This window comes from Electrona antarctica (assembly GCF_951216825.1).
Source record: "Electrona antarctica genome assembly, chromosome: 15".
NCBI lineage: Eukaryota > Metazoa > Chordata > Actinopteri > Myctophiformes > Myctophidae > Electrona > Electrona antarctica.
This window is the reverse complement of record NC_136796.1, coordinates 5,086,382-5,105,095: the sequence shown is the minus strand read 5'-3', so window position 1 is coordinate 5,105,095 and position 18,714 is coordinate 5,086,382. Positions and strand designations below refer to the sequence as shown.

At 43.2% G+C, this 18,714-nt stretch overlaps 1 protein-coding gene across 1 annotated transcript in view; it reads right to left on the bottom strand.

Moving 5' to 3' along the window:
• Positions 1–8,028: 8,028 nt before the first annotated feature.
• The window catches only part of poc1bl (POC1 centriolar protein homolog B (Chlamydomonas), like), a 49,864-nt gene continuing 39,178 nt past the window's right edge, over positions 8,029–18,714 (bottom strand). Inside the window, exons 10-13 of the mRNA XM_079523417.1 lie at positions 18,366–18,497; positions 17,372–17,482; positions 14,132–14,284; positions 8,029–10,370 (exon numbers count right to left, since the gene is read on the bottom strand). Of these exons, the coding sequence (XP_079379543.1) occupies positions 10,239–10,370; positions 14,132–14,284; positions 17,372–17,482; positions 18,366–18,497 (528 nt within the window). The 3' untranslated portion in view covers positions 8,029–10,238. The remainder of the gene's footprint in view (positions 10,371–14,131; positions 14,285–17,371; positions 17,483–18,365; positions 18,498–18,714) is intronic.

The following is an 18,714-nucleotide window of genomic DNA, read 5'->3' as shown; positions in this document are numbered from 1 at the left end:
AATGAGTGTTATCTACTGTTGACTTGACGAGAAGTTAATGGACAATGTGGCAGATGTAATCTTTTGTTTTGTTTCACACTGTCACGAGACGTCACGTTTATAATCTGAAGACAAACAAGGCTTATCTTCCATTACACCTGCAGTATTAACCATATACATGCGGGCTACATGCTGTGTTAATGCCCCTAAACCCCACCTTAGCTTTTAGCCACTTTAACCATTATTTAAAACTTTTGAAAAATAAATAACAGATATACAAGCTTGTATCGTGGCACTCGGGGGCCCATTTCCTTTCAGAACAATGGGCTATACGAGTTCGTGTCACGGACGTCGATATGCCGACGGTCCATTGATCTGACCAGACCGGTCCTTCGGAACAGCGAACCCGTCGGGACAATGTGCCGGTGAACAGCGCACCGTTGGGACAATGGGACGTCGGAATATTGACGCAAACTTGTCATGGACTCCATATACGGTTATCTCCTAAATCACCTGGATCTCCATATATGGAGCTGATGACACTCTACCTCTGACATCATGTGCTCCATTATAAGTCTGACATCACATATGACACACATTCTGACATCACCAGGAACATCACCAGCTTAATGGAACGGTATAAAAGGGATCTCTCATAATTGAGCATATTCAACCGACGCAATCGAGAATGTCCAACTATCTCCACTCTTCTAGAATCTACTTTCAATACCGTTGACCTTCAGTAAACGACCACGCTCAAGCACACTCCAACTCCAATTCCCATCGCCAGGCCACCAAACTCATTCTCGCCTTTGTCTCACCAATCCAATTTGATTCCAGTGGTGTGCTGGTGGTGGAAAAATATGTTGTTCTGGAAACTGCATGGGAAAAGACCAAAAAGATATAGACCAAAGAGATATATTTTCCCATGGCGGAGTCCCCCCCTTGAAAAGGATCACGCTGCAGTCACAGTGGAACATAAGGTGTACACCTTTGGCTATGGAGGGTCCATTTTCAGCTCTCGGATGGCTGTCCACGTCTTCAACACAGTGTCTTTACGCTGGGTCAAGTTGTCCCCTGCAGAGACAACCGGCAGCGGACACTGTCCCCACAAGGTTCCCTCCATGCGCTTCGGCCACACAGCTGTGCTGATAGGAGATAACGTCGTCTACATCTGGGGTGGAGGACTCCGCCATGGCTCACTGCCCATTTACACATTCGACGTCGACACCCACAGATGGTCCGAGCCCCAAACATCTGGGAGAGTTCCAGAGGAGAGGATGGGCCACTCAGCCTGTGTCTTGGGGAAGAGCATGTATATCTATGGAGGATACACTAATCCGGAGATATTACACTTCACGAATTACGCTTATCATGACATGTACAAGTTGGACACCACCACGATGGTCTGGTGTATAATTAACACCGGAGGCACTCCACCGCCTGTTTCGATACTTCACAGTGCCACCATCATCGGGACAAAGATGTTTGTATTTGGGGGTATGATGAACTGTGTGTTCTACCCCGATACTATCAGTGTGTTTGACACAGAGACAGACTGCTGGCAGACTGCTGCACAGCTTCTTCCAAAAGGCAGTTCAGATCATTCATCCTTTACCTACAATGGAGAGCTGTACATATTTGGTGGTCAGGACTGGAACCAGAACTTCAGTGACCTGTGGAAATTCAACCCAGAGACCCTCTCCTGGAAGAAGGTTGAGGCCAAGGGCAATGTTCCACTTTCAGAAACCCACTTGAGCTGTTGCAGGGTGGGAGATCTCATCTTCCTCTTTGGTGGATACAATACATCGTACCTACCCTCTGATGGCCAGTACATCTTAGACTTAAGTCCTAGTCTCAAGACGGTATGCAAGCTAGCAGTTATACAATACGGTTTGAAGCAGTCAGGACTCCCACACAACATCAGGTGGGAACTGGCAGCCATGCAAAAAAGCAGGCTATTTTAGCTATACTTTTGAAAATTGTGCGGGTTGCCTTGCTGTGTGAAGTATTATTAGGCTCCAGGGCTAAGAAGTCTTGTAAACATTAAAAGAATAAATACTTCACGGAGTGTGAAGTGAACCACTGTTCATTTCGTCAATTAAAACTATGACAAAAAAATGTTCGTCGACTACCTTTTTTCACTGACAAAAAATCAATTAAAAACTAAGCTATGATGACTAAAACTAAGACTAATTTGACGATTTTGTCAACAAAATAAAAAAACTAGACAAAAATGTTATGGAGGGACTAGTGGAGAAGAAGAGATGCAGTAGAACTAAAAGACAAGTCATTTTATGCTTGGTTGCATGCTGAAAATAACAGATCTACAAGCTCGCAACGCGTTGTGAGCTTGCAGATCGGCTACAAGCCTCTTCCAAATGAGCCTCATCCAAATGAGGCCGATAATACAAAAATAATAAAAAGTTTAATTATCCACGTTGAAATCCATCTGACACAAAGTGTGTATGTTTGAGGATTAAATTAAAATGATGAATAATGCAATGCCCTCTCCATTCAGGGGCCAAGGGGTAATTTGAGTGGCATTATAGTGGTTTGAGTTTGATTGATGACATGTTATTGTGTTTGAAGCACAAAAGCCGCTGTGTTGTAATGTGGCAACGCTACACTGGCTTTATTGTACCGCCAACGAACCACACACTACAGTACCAGGCCTACTGTGTTGATATGAAGGCTGATATGTGGTCTGACCATGTAATAATAGGGTGTTAATTAAGTAATTATTAATACAGTGGTTGGCAAACTGGGAGTTGTTACCAGTAAATGGTGCATTTATATATTAACTTATTGCTGTCGGGAGGAAACCTCCAACTCCATTTTTGAGGGTGGGTGTTTTTCATAATACATCAGTGCTATTGAACACCCTTCACGTCTGTGTGTCGTTTCGAAAATATTGAACCATGGAAAGTAGTAAAAAGTGCTTTGGACAAAACCTCTTAACTCCATTGGACCCTCAAACTGTCTTCTAAAGTAACTAATTCCAGCTCTCCCCCTCTCATGGAAGTCATTGGCAATATATAAAGTCACAACACCAACTTTGATGAGGTAGTATTGCTTTGTTTTCAAAATATAAGGTTTTCTTAAATTCCTGAAAAATGAACATTTTGGAGTTAGGTGGTGTCCTCCCGACAGCATCACTAATGAAAAGACAGGAAGCAGAGCTGGAGGTAGCAGAGACTAAAATGTTGAGGTTCTCTCTGGGAGTAACAAGGATGGATAGGATCAGAAGGAACGAGTACAGAGGGACAGCTCATGTCAGATGTTTTGGAGATAAGATTAGATTTCTGCTTTATTTTATACCCTTTTTGGCTGATTGGTGACTATTATTATTATTATTATTATAAAAAAAAAAAATCAAAGTTCTAAAAGGAGCTGGCTAAAAAGATTGTGTTGTACATCTTTTTTTTTATTTTATTTTTTTTTTAACTTTTTTGCGGTTGGGGTGGGAGTAATAATGTATGTCAAATATTACATAACATAATTGTATTTTGGCTATTTTCACGTTATGTATATCTGTGGAACGGGTCCCAGTTCTAATGATTCATTTGGTCATGGCCTGAAAGGTTTGGGAACCCTATAATTGGATTAATAGGCCTGGGCCGTGGCTCAGCGGTCCAGGCACCTTGGCTAGCAATCCAGTCTGGCAGTGTGCCGCGGGTTCGACTCCCGATCCCGACGGCCTTCACTGCATGACACCCCCCCATTTCCTGTCAGCCTACTGTATAAAATAAAGGCGAAAGCCGCAAAAAATTGAGGCCATTGTGATGGAGTGCAGAGAATTGGGTAAATTAATATCCTCAAAAAGAGTGTACATTTGTACACTCTCAAGGGGGTCCTTGCAAATGAAACATTTGAGCACCACTAGTAGCCGTACTAGTGCACTCCTAATGTGTCGTAAAGTGTCCTAAATATTGTGATGAAAACCTGGACACTGACATTCAGTAATTGGGTCTTATGATCAAAATAAAAACATTATATGTAAAAAGGAAAAGCTAAAAGTTGCCACGGACAAGGACAAGTCTTTGACACATTTGTCTGTGTACGGACGGACATGTTGATGACCCCTGAGAATAACACTTTCAGGTCAATGTCATATCTTTATGGTTCATGCCATATCTATTTAAATCTACTATAAAAGATGATCTGAAGCACAAAAGCCGCTGTGTTGTAATGTGGCAATGCTACACTGGCTTTATTGTACCGCCAACGAACCACACACTACAGTACCAGGCCTACTGTGTTGATATGAAGGCTGATATGTGGTCTGACCATGTAATAATAGGGTGTTAATTAAGTAATTATTAATACAGTGGTTGGCAAACTGGGAGTTGTTACCAGTAAATGGTGCATTTATATATTAACTTATTGCTGTCGGGAGGAAACCTCCAACTCCATTTTTGAGGTTTTTGATTTTGTTCCATACATCAGTGCTATTGAACACCCTTCACGTCTGTGTGTCCTTTCGAAAATATTGAACCATGGAAAGTAGTAAAAAGTGCTTTGGACAAAACCTCTTAACTCCATTGGACCCTCAAACTGTCTGCTAAAGTAACTAATTCCAGCTCTCCCCCTCTCATGGAAGTCATTGGCAATATATAAAGTCACAACACCAACTTTGATGAGGTAGTATTGCTTTGTTTTCAAAATATAATATATTCTTAAATTCCTGAAAAATGAACATTTTGGAGTTAGGTGGTGTCCTCCCGACAGCATCACTAATGAAAAGACAGGAAGCAGAGCTGGAGGTAGCAGAGACTAAAATGTTGAGGTTCTCTCTGGGAGTAACAAGGATGGATAGGACCAGAAGGAACGAGTACAGAGGGACAGCTCATGTCAGAGGTTTTGGAGATAAGATTAGATTTCTGCTTTATTTTATACCCTTTTTGGCTGATTGGTGACTATTATTATTATTATTATTTAAAAAAAAAATCAAAGTTCTAAAAGGAGCTGGCTAAAAAGATTGTGTTGTACATCTTTATTTTTTATTTTTTTTTAACTTTTTTGCGGTTGGGGTGGGAGTAATATGTATGTCAAATATTACATAACATAATTGTATTTTGGCTATTTTCACGTTATGTATATCTGTGGAACGGGTCCCAGTTCTAATGATTCATTTGGTCATGGCCTGAAAGGTTTGGGAACCCTATAATTGGATTAATAGGCCTGGGCCATGGCTCAGCGGTCCAGGCACCTTGGCTGGCAATCCAGTCTGGCAGTGTGCCGCGGGTTCGACTCCCGATCCCGACGGCCTTCACTGCATGACACCCCCCCATTTCCTGTCAGCCTACTGTAGAAAATAAAGGCGAAAGAGAATTGGGTAAATTAATATCCTCAAAAAGAGTGTACATTTGTACACTCTCAAGGGGGTCCTTGCAAATGAAACATTTGAGCACCACTAGTAGCCGTACTCCTAATGTGTCGTAAAGTGTCCTAAATATTGTGATGAAAACCTGGACACTGACATTCAGTAATTGGGTCTTATGATCAAAATAAAAACATTATATGTAAAAAGGAAAAGCTAAAAGTTGCCACGGACAAGGACAAGTCTTTGACACATTTGTCTGTGTACGGACGGACATGTTGATGACCCCTGAGAATAACACTTTCAGGTCAATGTCATATCTTTATGGTTCATCCCATATCTATTTAAATCTACTATAAAAGATGATCTGAACTTTGTTTCTTTTCCCTTTTTACCTCCTTTATGATGAATTCCTGTTCTGTTCTTTGACTATATAGTAGTATCTATCTGTATGTCTCTAAATGTTTTGATGAATTGAATATGGTGGACCCTCTTGTAAACAAGTGTAATGCTTAATTGGGTCGTCCACTCACAGTTAACTTAAGTTGAGTTTGTACTTGAAATGTACTGTAATTCTGCAAACTGTTAATACATATTTCAATCAATCAATCAATCAATCAATCCAACTACTTGGACAGAGGTGTAGTTTCGCTTTCCTGTCAGTAGGTGGTGCTAAAGGACCGAGCAGAGGCCTACAGTACAGACCAACAGACTAGTGTTTCAGAATGGAGATGGGATGCTACGCAGTATTCAGTTTCAGTAAATGCCAAAAATAAAGTTAACTCACGTTCACAGATTGGATTGCCGTTCCCATTGGCCAGATAAAAGAGCTAACCAATTATGTATGTTGTTATAATTGTAGAAAAAGTTAACTCTCCCACCAAAGTAGCCTAGTTTGAATATATGGAGCAAAGGACAAATATACAGCACAAGTGATTTTCACAAATAAAGTTTCTTTTTTTTTAATCCTTCCCATCATTTTGATCCCCACCTGAAACAAATCACACACAAGACCCCCATCCCAATTATCCAATCATACACAAGACCCCCATCCCAATTATCCAATCATACCATACAATGAATGAACAAGAACGCTCACCCCGCCCCCAAGTCAAATCCAGGTTTGACACGGGCCCGGGGTATTCCAGGTATTGCTAAACATTAACCTCACTAAGCTATACCTAAACCTAACCGTATTCCTAAACGTATTAACCTAAGTAAAACTATGCCCAAACATAACCTTATTAAAATATTTCTAAATCCTTGAACAAACAGTTTTCTGAAAAACGTTATGTATGGAGCTATATCAGTGGTTCTAAAAATGTTCATGTCAAGGAACTCCAAAATGATATGTATTTTGGCCCCATCTCAAAATATTTAGTTTGTTTAGGGACCACCAGGAGCAAAGATTTGAAATAAAAATAATATATATATATATTATATATATATATTTTCAAAGATTTGCAAAATGTTCACGATTTTTCAAAGATGGCAAGCTCATGGCGCGCCACTTTGTGAGCTTTTATATGCCATTTTTTGAACAGCAAAAGTATGAAATAATGGTTACAAATCTAAAATGAGTCAAATGACGCAGGTCCGCGAACAAAATGGGGGCATTTTGGTTTGTTTTTTTGGGGGGGAGAGCGTTCTGGTTACCCACACACAACCAAACATCCCTTGTGCTTAGCTCAGTAGTTCCAGAGATACACTGTCACACTCAGGTCCCTTTTAAACCATAAAAACAGCAATAGTTAAAAGAAAAAGTCGGTACAAAACAGCACAAACTAAATTGAGCAACCCTTCACGGTGCCTGGAGTCATTTTGAATGGTCAGTCACCCCACCATACCCCACCCACCCACCCACACTGACTAGTATGAATATTTGATATTCATAAGGTGCAAAAGGACCGCAAGGAGGACACCGAGCAGCCGTCTTCAACAACGATGCAGCAGCTATTCAGCGATATAGCGAGAAATCCTGGTTTTCTAAAAGCCGCTCTAGTTCCTACTAGGCTACAGTTCCATCGCTCTTCAAATCCCATGTTTATTCGTGGACCACAATCCTTGAGACGATTAAGAAAAACAAACAAAAAAACACATATAATTCTCCATAGAGAAAAACGTCTGCGAACCAGGGGATGAACGAGTGACGTCAGGACTTCTGTAGCTCTATTGTTTCAAGTACTGAGACTGAGGTGCTTCTTAGAGAAAAAGGTGCACACCCCCGGAATGACCCGAAAATAGCCGATCAACAAGCTCACAACGAGTCACAATGAGACACGTTGTGAGCTTGAAGATCGGCTATTTGCCAAGTGTACGTGAAGCATTGGACCTGTGAATAGGACAGGCTATACAGGTACAAAACGAGAGGCACAGCTGTCATTTTCGGCACAAACAAGACTATACCCGACTAAAACGAATAAAAAGCAGAAGGCACAGCGATGGATTTGGAATCTTCAAGGTGCAGTAAGTTATTTTCTTTTGTTAAAGTAAGTGTTAAACAATAGCTCTATATTCCTATAAGTAATCGGCGCTATAGGCGGGGTTCCTATACACATTTGAAATGTCAAAATTCCATACTTTTCCCCAGGCGCTCGCTCCCCGGGCAAGCGGCGGCCGGAACACCGAGGTGTCGGAGAGAACAAAACTGGACGGTTCAGTGTCAGAATGTATGGTGCCCCCCCCCCCCCCCCTCTGGGAGTACGGACACGTACCCCAGGGCCCAGGCACCTACAGTAAGGCCACAGCACGAGCTGGTATCACCGACCGGGCAGGGACCAGGGGCCTCCCCACCCACAGAGAGTCCCCTGTCCGGGAAAAACAGAACAGCAGTAATAGTCTGGAAACATAAATATCTTTCCACACATTATTTGACATTTTGCATACTTTTCCAGACCTGGTAAAGTATGAAATGAAATTCCATACTGTTCCATACTTGCGTAGGAACCCCGTTAATATATAGAGTGGTTTGTACGGTAACATGCGTGTCCTCCCAGTCTCTCCAGCTCTTTAGCAAAAGAAAAACAGAAAATGAATTTTCGTTGTCGGGATAACAGAATGAATGTGTCCAATCATGGTGGAGAACGCATACAGGACACGGCGTGAACAAGTGAAATTGGGAGTGATGATACTAAACAATAATGACTCTGAGCATGCACAGAGCTGAGGTGCTGAAGGCACTTAAGAAGAGCGGGGACACCCCCACGTTACTGAATAAACACACTATAGCAGTGGTTCCCAAACTTTTTCATGTTAAGGACCCCCAAATTGCGGAGCCCCATTTGAAGAGATATGCCAGGGACCCCCCATAAGAGAAGACTTTTACGGCTCTAGCAGTGATTCTCAACCCGTGAAATTTCAAGGACCCCCCAGTTTGACATGCATTAGTCTACGGACTCCCATTTAATGGCATTCCTATCTCTGAGACCTCAATTTATATAGTAAAATCAATGTTAATTTAACTCTGAGAGTGTACAAAATGGGTCCATAAGGGTCCATTTTGGTTCCTAACTATCATTTAACTGGGGACCCCCTGGGGGTCCCTGGACCCCACTTTGGGAACCACTGCACTATAGTATAGGGCAGATCTATAAAAGGTCCATTTGGTTACCAACTTTCCATTATTTATCTGAGGACCACCTGGAACTCCCTCAAGGACCACTGGTGGTCCACAGACCACTGGTTGAAAACCACTGCTAGAATAGGGCATAGAAGTGGCAGCCATTTTCTGGTTCCATCGTTCCAGAACCCATTCATCTTCCCCATAGAGATTTACAAAAATATTTATATCAATTATTTTAAGACTAGAATCAAGCCATCCAGGACACAAAAAACAAAGTCAACTGCTTACATCGCTGGCACAGGTTGCGTCATCTTTGAGCCACTCACCCCCCAAATGTAATCATATTAAACAATCGGTAAACCTTAAGACTCCCCCTTGATCAAATTGAGTAAACATTAGGACTGTTCATCTAATTCGTAATCACCCAAAGTTATTAAACAGATTTTGCACTTTATGCAGTGCAACATGACACTTAAATTTAACATCTTAGAAAAATAAAACCCAAATGTTTTTCAAACTAACTCTTTGAGGGAAGGCACTTAATTTTTTTTGTCTTCCTTGTATGTGCTGGACTGTTTTAAATCATCCCTCGCATCCCGCATTCAAGTCCTGTCAGTGAGAGAAAAACAATTTAAAAACTAAAATTAAAACAAGAACGACATTGAATTGTGGAATGATACAGAAAACATGGGCTGGACTGCTTTGCACAGGCACTTAAATTCAGGAATCAAATAGAAGCAAGTGAACCATTATGGTTCCATTTGAAGAACTGTTAGGGGTCCGTTTGGTTCCCTTTTGGTCCCATTTGGTCTCTCCACTTTCAGTACCACCACACTAACACAATACAAACACTCATTCATTCCATCCCCCAATTGGTATGAAAACAAATAAAAAGAAGGCATTGGGGAAAAACTAGGCCAAAAGCGCTGGCCACCAAAATGACATTTCCAGCACAATTATCATCCGTCCGACCACCCGCCTGTCCACTGTCAATTCCCAGTTAAAATGGAGTGCCGGTTCAGAGGTTCTGGGGGGCGTGATCAGAGGCAGGCGGGGGCGGTACGCAACCGGCCCGTCGTCTTAAATCACGCGTTCTGGGGCAGAGCGCCGCGCTCGGCGGCAGAGAAGACGGCGGCGACGGCAGCCGCCGACCGTGGAAGATTAATTGCACTTTGGGTTAAAAGAGTTTCCTCCCTTCCCTCCTTCGTACGTTTGTCGTCTAAGCAATCGAACGTCAACTGCTGGTGTCTGTGTCTCCATTGTCATTCATCTACCATTCAAATGTGCACTGCTGGTGTCTGTCTCTACCATTCGAATGTCCACCGCTGGTCTCTGTCTCTACCATTCGAATGTCCACCGCTGGTGTCTGTGTCTCTACCATTCGAATGTCCACTGCTGGTGTTTGTCTCCCGGTGTGCAGCGTCTCATCTGGACGTCGGCGCGTCCCTCCGCCGTGCGGAAGGCCGTGACGCACGTGTCCGAGTGGGGGTTATAGATGCTGCCGTCCTGCAGGGGGGTGAGCGAGGAGAGAGAGAGAGAGAGAGAGAGAGGAGGATTAAGTCCACTTTTCGGTGAAGAGGTGACCACCGAAAACGGCGATCAGTCAAAACAGAGATATGTGTTGTGTGAGCGTTGACCACCGCGCCGTGACGTCACGTTGTAGTTTCCGGTGGTCAACCTCTTCACCGAAAACTGGACTATGTACTGGACTAGGTTTACGTTTTCTAGTGTTAAATGGAGAGATCCCGATCTGGATTCTGATGACATCACCGTCCACAGGCAAATCAGTTTGCCTGTGGACCACTTTTTGAGGCTAATTATTCAGAAAACCTCAAGACCACAGAAAATCTACCTAATGATCAAACTTCAGGTTTTTTGGGTGCAGTTGAGGTCAGAAAACCTAAACAAAAGTTATGTGCCCAGACCTTTATCTATCTATAAATGCACCAAGTCTCTGTACGTATGTGTGTACGTCTGTAATGCACATAACTAGAGAACCGTTCGTCCCACAACTTCAAATTCGACACACGCGTTCCACACCCCCACAGGGAGTGCAGTGCAATGTGTGTGTGTGTGTGTGGGTGGGTGCGTGCGTGTGTGCGTGCGTGCACGTGAGAGCGTGTGTGGGCCCCCCCCAAGCCACAAGTCCTGGAAATGTGAGAAATAGTCCTTGTGGGGACAATTATCCTTGTCCTCCTCACAAGATAAATGGCCGGTTTTACGGTTAAAAGAGTTTCAGAGTTACTGTAACTGTAGTCTTCCAATTATGGGGAAACATTCAGGTTGGTCTTCAGAGGCATTCGGAGGTTAGCTTTAGGCGGTGGTGGGAAGTAGTAACTAAGTACTGTACTTAACCCATTTAGACCCGAAACCAAAACAGTTTTCTGAAAGAAATATGTTTCTATGTCAGTGGTGCTCAACCCCCCCACCCCCCCTCAAGGACCCCCAGATTTATCTGTATTTGGCTGCGGACACCCATCTGAAAATATGCTGTTCCAGGGACCCCCCAGAAGCTAAGGTTTGAGTTAAAAAAACGTTTTTTCGCCACATTCTCAAGATTTTTCAGAAATAGCAGATCTACAAGCTCGTAGCGCGGCACTTGGTGCCGCGCTACGAGCTTGTAGATCTGCTATTTTTCAATAGCTAAAGTATAACATAATACTTAAAAAACACCAAAAGGGGTTCCCGTCCTGAATGGGTTAAGTACAATGTTGAGTTATTTCTTACTTTACTGTAAGTATTTCCAATTTCCAGTACTTTTACTTCTGCTCCACTGCTGTACATCTCGGATCTAAATATTGTACTTTAACTCCACTACATTTATTTGAAAACTTTAGTTACTAGTTACTTTGTAGATTTTGAGTATTATTAGCCTACAAAGCATACATTACCCACTTCAGCCCTACGGCATATTCATTCTGGCCATTTGAAAATAGCCGATCTAGCTTGTATATCGGCTATTTTAAAAAGATTTGTATTTTTATACACTTGAAACCTTGTGAAATTTCATGCATAATGAATACTTTTACCTTTGGTACTTTAAGTATAATTTTATGGCATTGATGCCTATACCTTTGTACTTTTACTCAGGTAAATATTGAATACCGGACTTTTACTTGTTACGGAGTATACATTGCAGTATTGATACTTTTAGTTATAAGTACCAACAATTGAGTACTTTTTCCACCACTGGGTTTAGGGGTTGGAGCTATGCTTGAAAATAACCAATCGACAAGCTCTGCTTGTTGAACAACAGCAATTTTCTGTGCGAGACACCGTGGGCAATAACTCTAGAGTTAGAGTTACGGTTAACCCATTGACATGCCTCGGTACTGGTGCCAGAGTAGATAGGCAGACAGGCAGGCTTTAGGGTATGCTCTCTGAGCCTAGTTGAGGGGTTAAAGGACCACTTCACCACTTTTCAACATCTCTTCATATAATTGGTCCTCACTAATGTTCATGATAAAACACCACCATTTTTTCCTACTCAGTCTGTGTCTCATAGGAGGGCTTTGGGCAGTTCGGACACACGTCCACCAGTGACATCATCATTAGGCAGATTTTTTTTTAACAAGATTTGTTTTAAAATACGATGCATTGCAACTTTTCAGGAAAAGAAAGCCTGCCGTTTCTATTAGCTTGGATTCATCATCGATGATGTCACTGGTGGACGGTTTTCTGAACTGCCCACAGCCTTCCTATGAGACACAGACTGAGTAGGAAAAAATGGTGGTATTTTATCATGAACATTAGTTAGGACCAATTATAGGAAGAGAAGTTGAAAAGTGGTGAAGTGGTCCTTTAAGTAATTGTGTGATGCACCGGGCTTCAGAGAGTGTCATCTCAACAATGTCGACAATGGTTTCCCACTCGCAAGGTCGGATTGGAGTTGTTTTGAGCTGTAAACATGGTCCTTTATCTCAATCTGAGCCCTAAAAATGCTTTGGATTGCGTGTGTGTGCGAGGACGATTTTGGATATTCGATGACGTCACAACATACATGGGTGCCACCGGAGGCTAGCCACGGATGCTAAAAACAACGTAAATAAAATACGATTAAATTACATTAACCAAACACGAGATTTCTCGTTTTGGCAAAATAGTGTTTTCCCAATTGAGCACGGAACGCTCGCTCTTCCTGTAGTTTAGCTACCTCTCTCTATCCTTGCTCGATTACAGAGCGACCACAACCTGCCCAGCACGTCTAACAGGCGCGCAAGCTTCTAGTAGTAATACAAACATGTGTGTCTGTGTGTGAGTGTGAGTGTGAGTGTGAGTGCATGTGTGAGTGTGAGTGTGAGTGTGAGTGTGTGTGTGTGTGTGTGTGTGTGTGTGTGTGTGGGTGGGTGTGTGTGCTTGCTAGACAAAGTTCAGTCATCAAATCCATGTCATTCTTAATATCAAAATGTCAACACAATCCTCATGTGTGCTTGCATGATTGTGCAAGCAGCACACCTTGCAGTCTTATGCAAAGGTTATGTAGACAGATGCCAGAATCACTATACACACTATACAGTGTGTAGTTGCAATGTACAGCATTTACTTATGTTTTGATATTACACTGTTAACTTTAGACTGATGATAGGGTTCTTGGTTTACTTATGATTAGGGATGGAGCTCGATAACCGATACCCGGAATAAATCCGATAACAAGCTAATTGAGTACCCGTTATCAATAAGCTTTGGGCTTATCAAGCCTGTTAAGGAGCATAGCGGCCCATGACGTCATGTTTAAACAATCAAGACAAGAGGCGATAAAGAAATAAATCTAATCATCCATGCTGTTACAAACACGTCGGCCTAAAAGTGTATCGATACCTGCCAACCAGCGCTGTCCGGGCAAACAACATTACGCTTCTAAAGTGGTTTCTTTAATATTATTTTATTGGTAAAAAGGTAAATTGCCTCCGTCTATTAGAACAGTTCTGTATTTGAAGGCCCTAGTAAAAGATACTGGTTTTGTTCAAAATTTAATTTCTCCCGTCTTTCCACAAATAATAGAAAATGCTCGATAGTGAGCTCGATAAGAACCCGGCTTGATAAGCCTGATCAATAAGGTGCTTGTTATCAATAACAATGTACGAGCTCCATCCCTATACTTATGATCCTAGATTACCATCTCCATGCATTTGATTGCCTCACGTTTACCTTTCTTATGGTAAATCACTCTGGATTAAGAATGTCTGCTGAACACCTCAATTGTAAATTAATTGTACCTCTCTGAAGTGCCATGTGATTTACGGTGGTGTGGGGTCTTGTGTGTGTACCTCTTTGAAGTGCCATGTGATGTGTGGTGGCGTGGGGTCCTTGTCGTGCGGACAGTGGCTCATCCCGATGCCCGCCTGTCCCTCTGTCACCGTGGCACACAGCTCCGTCACAGAGTTGAAGCGGATCTCCTTCTGGGACGTGTATTCAAAGTACTGCAGAGGGAGGGAGGGAGGGAAGCATGCAGTGTTGATTTGGACAGCAATCTTGTTTTGTTTTTTGTTTTAGTCCTAGCCAGCGGACATTTCACTTCCGTTTTTTCCCCCCGGATTTATTCATCAAACGTTGTGATTTGTTTTCTTCCCCCACTTCTGCTCTCACACTAGCCGTGTCTGTGGCTTCCTTAGAGTATATATGAATAGAGACGCCACCCGGAGGAAACCCTGAGGCGAAATGGACATAGTGGCCAAATTTGGTATTGCAGCGCTGGCCCAAACACATGAACCCGCTGGTCCGTTGACTATCATTGTGCACGTTCATGATGACACGTGAACGCTGTTTCATACGTGAACGCTGTTTCATACGTGAACGCTGTTTCATACGTGAATGCTGTTTCATACGTGAGCGCTGTTTCATACGTGAATGCTGTTTCATACGTGAACGCTGTTTCATACGTGAACGCTGTTTCATACGTGAACGCTGTTTCATACGTGAATGCTGTTTCATACGTGAACGCTGTTTCATACGTGAACGCTGTTTCATACGTGAACGCGTGCAATGATAGTCAAAAGCAGGGCGTTCATGTGTTTGGGCCCAATCCATCCCAGAATGCACTCTGTTCCTACCCGGAAGGAGGAGTGAAATCGCCTCATGCGCTTTTGAGCAACTTAACGCAAGTGGATGGGAGGAGAACTCGGGTGCCGTCTTCTGGGCGGGAACCCCTTTTGGTGTTAGCATTATGTTATGCTTTAGCTATTGAAAAATAGCAGATCTACAAGCTCATAGCGTGCCACCGAGTGGCGCGCTACGAGCTTGTAGGTCTGCTATTTTTGAAAAATCGAAGAACCACTGACATAGAAACATAGCTTTTTCAGAAAACTGTCAGGATGTAGAAGACATTTTTAGAATCTGATCTCAGGTCAAAATGGCTTAATATATACTCTAAGGTGGCTTCCCCCTCCGCTCGCCAGCGACAGCACTGGGGCTACTGGGCTTTGCCCTCCTCTAAATGGTGCATGTATATAGCACCTTTATCCAAGGCGCTTTACATTACATTCACCCATTCACACACACATTCATACACCGATTGCAGCAGAAGCCATGCAAGGCACCAACCAGCACATCGGGAGCAATTTGGGGTTCAGTGTCTTGCCCACAGTCGCCCTCTCAATCACACAGATGCCTATAACGCATTAAACTCCACTCTCCTCCTGTCTGCTGTGGTTTCAACATCGCAGGCCGTCGGGGACAAAAGGCAGCCTGGCTCGCTGGGGCTTGTTGCCCTTTAAAAAAGAATAAACCCAAGGGCCAGGTAATCAATCTTCATACTTTCAACAGTCCCTTTCTCTTCACATCTAACCCGCTCCAGGCCCCCCCGTGTGTCTGTCTGTGCTTTCAAACTTATTTACCCAGCAGTGCCATTCAGTCTGCCTATGAAGGCTCATGTATCTTTTAACCCGTTCAGGGCGGGAACCCCTTTTGGTGTTTTAAGAATTATGTTGTACTTTAGCTATTGAAAAATAGCAGATCTACAAGCTCATAGCGCGGCACCGAGTGCCGCGCTACGAGCTTGTAGGTCTGCCATTTTTGAATAATCGTGAAAATGTAGTGCAAATCTTTGAATCTTTATTCTTTCAGAGTAACATTTTGAACTTAAATCTTTGCTTCTGGACCATGGGAGAACATCATTTTCAGATGGGGGGGTCGGCGGCCAATTATACTTATTTTTGGGGTGCTTGACATGGAAATGTTTTGAGAATGACTGACATAGAAACATGGGTTTTCCAGAAAACCCGTGTTTGTAGAATCGACCTCAGGTCCAAATAGGTTAAATGGAACCTGGGTTCTTGGGGGGAGTGGGGGGGAGGGACGGGGGGAGGAGGGGGCGCCTCAGGTTCCCGTTTCAACGACCGGCCATGGAAACATTGATTTTCGATCACACATGCTGCTTTTGGTGGCCCCGACGGGACACCTGATGCGCTGCATCAAATGGGTAATAAGAGATATAGGGCAGGGAGAAGATTCACACACACAGAGAGAGAGAGAGAGAGAAGAGCCCTGCTTCTGGGCTATGGGCTATTGTCCTGGGCCCGCATTAAAAATACATTGTCGCAGACAGATAACCCCGCTGCCTGGCTGTACCCTCTATCAAATATGGAAGACCAAAAGGATTCCGTTTTAACCCATTTTGACCTGAGATCAGATTCTAAAAATGTCTTCTACATCCTGACAGTTTTCTGAAAAAGCTATGTTTCTGTGTCAGTGGTTCTTTGATTTTTCAAAAATAGCAGACTTACAAGCTCGTAGCGCGCCACTCGGTGGCGCGCTATGAGCTTGTAGATCTGCTATTTTTCAATAGCTAAAGCACAACATAATGCTAACACCAAAAGGGGTTCCCGCCCAAAATGGGTTAAATCTAGCTGCTGAGTGCGCTTGTGTAATATATTACAACTGGCCTGAAATGAACACCCCCATACCTCCATCGCACCGCTCGCGTCACGCGGAAACGTAAAAAGTAGCGGATCTGCAAGCTCGAAGCGACGCGTTTTCGAGCTTGTCGATCTGCTGCTTTTGATGCTTTTGAATTTGGATCCTGAAAAGTAACAGTTTTGGACTGTAGCTGCTGAGTGGCTTGTATCTCCTATGTTTTTTATTTATCTTTATTATTAAAAAAAAAAGGAAAATAAATCACACTCGTGTGAAGTGAGGGCCGCAGCGGGGGCGGTATTTATATCACCCCAATGACATCTTATGTTGTCATTTACTGCCCTAAACAGACAGTAAAGTCCATAGACTTGGCTGGCCCATGACGCCCGGACTCGAGTCACACAAAAGCGTCAACGGTAGCAGATCCGCATCCTGCCACGTTTCCAGCCTGTAGATCTGCTACTTTTGCGTACGTTTTTTTAAATTTGGAATCCTGATGAATATAATATATTATATAATATATATAAAAACAATAAATACATTTAAAAAACAGCTAGCAAGGGTTGCGGGGAGAGAGAGATGGAGAGAGAGAGAGATGGACAGCGTAAAAAGAGGTGCAATGTGTTTATTTCCCCCCCCCACCCACACACACAGACCTGGTTGCCTCCCTGTCCGTGGCAGCCGAACAGAGAGATGTGGGCGCCTGTGGGGCTGTGCTCCGGAGCGTTGTAGTCCAGACACTCTGAATGGATCCCAGAGCTACGCACCTGTTGGGAGAGGAGACAGTGGCCTTGTGGTTAGAGGGCCCGCCCTGAAACTGGGAGGTTGGGGGTTCGATCCCTGGCCGGGTCATACCAGACTGTAAAAATGGGACCCAATGCCTCCCTGCTTGGCACTCAGCATCAATGGGTTGGATTGGGGGTCAAATCAACTAATGATTCCCGAGCGCGGCGCACGCTGTGGCTCACCGCTCCAAGTGATGGGTCAAATGTGGAGAACAAATTTCATAGCGGTAACGTGTGTGACTAATCGTACGACTTTATAAACACACCACCATACCAGGGATGAATCCTTCTGAAGATACATCTACCAATAAACTTATGCAGGGGTGTGTGTGATGACTGGAGAGGGGGAAAGGTCCAGCACTGCTTATAACCACATCAACCCTTTAACCCTTCAGGGGTTTTTTTTCACCTAAACATCATCATTGATGTTCATAGTTTAGTCTTACAATGCCATTGGTCATGATATTTGCATATAAATACACCCCACAGATGCAGAAATTCACACAATTTCAAAATCTCTGGACTTAACAATTTTTAACCTTTGACCTTTAACCCTGAAAAAATGCCTGTAATATATATATATATTTTATGATCATTAGAATGTCTAGAACATGTTTTATTTAATATTGAGATAAAAATAATAAAATATATCCCCCAAATGTAAACTATTAATTTATTATTATTTTAATAATTCATATAAATGTCAATACAATTTGCATAATACTTTTTTTTTTAATACATATTTTCCTCTGCAAAGTACTAGTAGTAGTAGTATAAAGTAGCAGTAATGTTGAAATCTCTTTTTTGCAAGTAGAAATATATCCAGGCTTTGAAGTGTTTAAGGGGGTGAGGGAGACAGACTCACCGCTCCGTGCCAGCCCTGGCGGTCCTCGGGGACGTGCAGGTCCGGGTAGATGTTCTTCAGGTACCAGTCAAAGCTGTTACACTTCAGCCTGTCCCTCAGCAGCACCCGGTGCGAGATGTCCCCATACGTCTCCTGGGAAGCAAAAAAAGCAACACATTTGATGCTTTAATCGAGTATACTCGTCCTATTAAATTCCATTTCCATTTTTGTAATCGCTCCGGTTGCTAGGCACGGTTGCTAGGGCCTCGTCTGCACTGCGTCTGCGCGACCAACTCCATTAGCCTGCCACGGCCTTTCCACGCTCTTTTCTACGGCAATGTCCGTGGTACTGTTAATCAAATCGCCGATG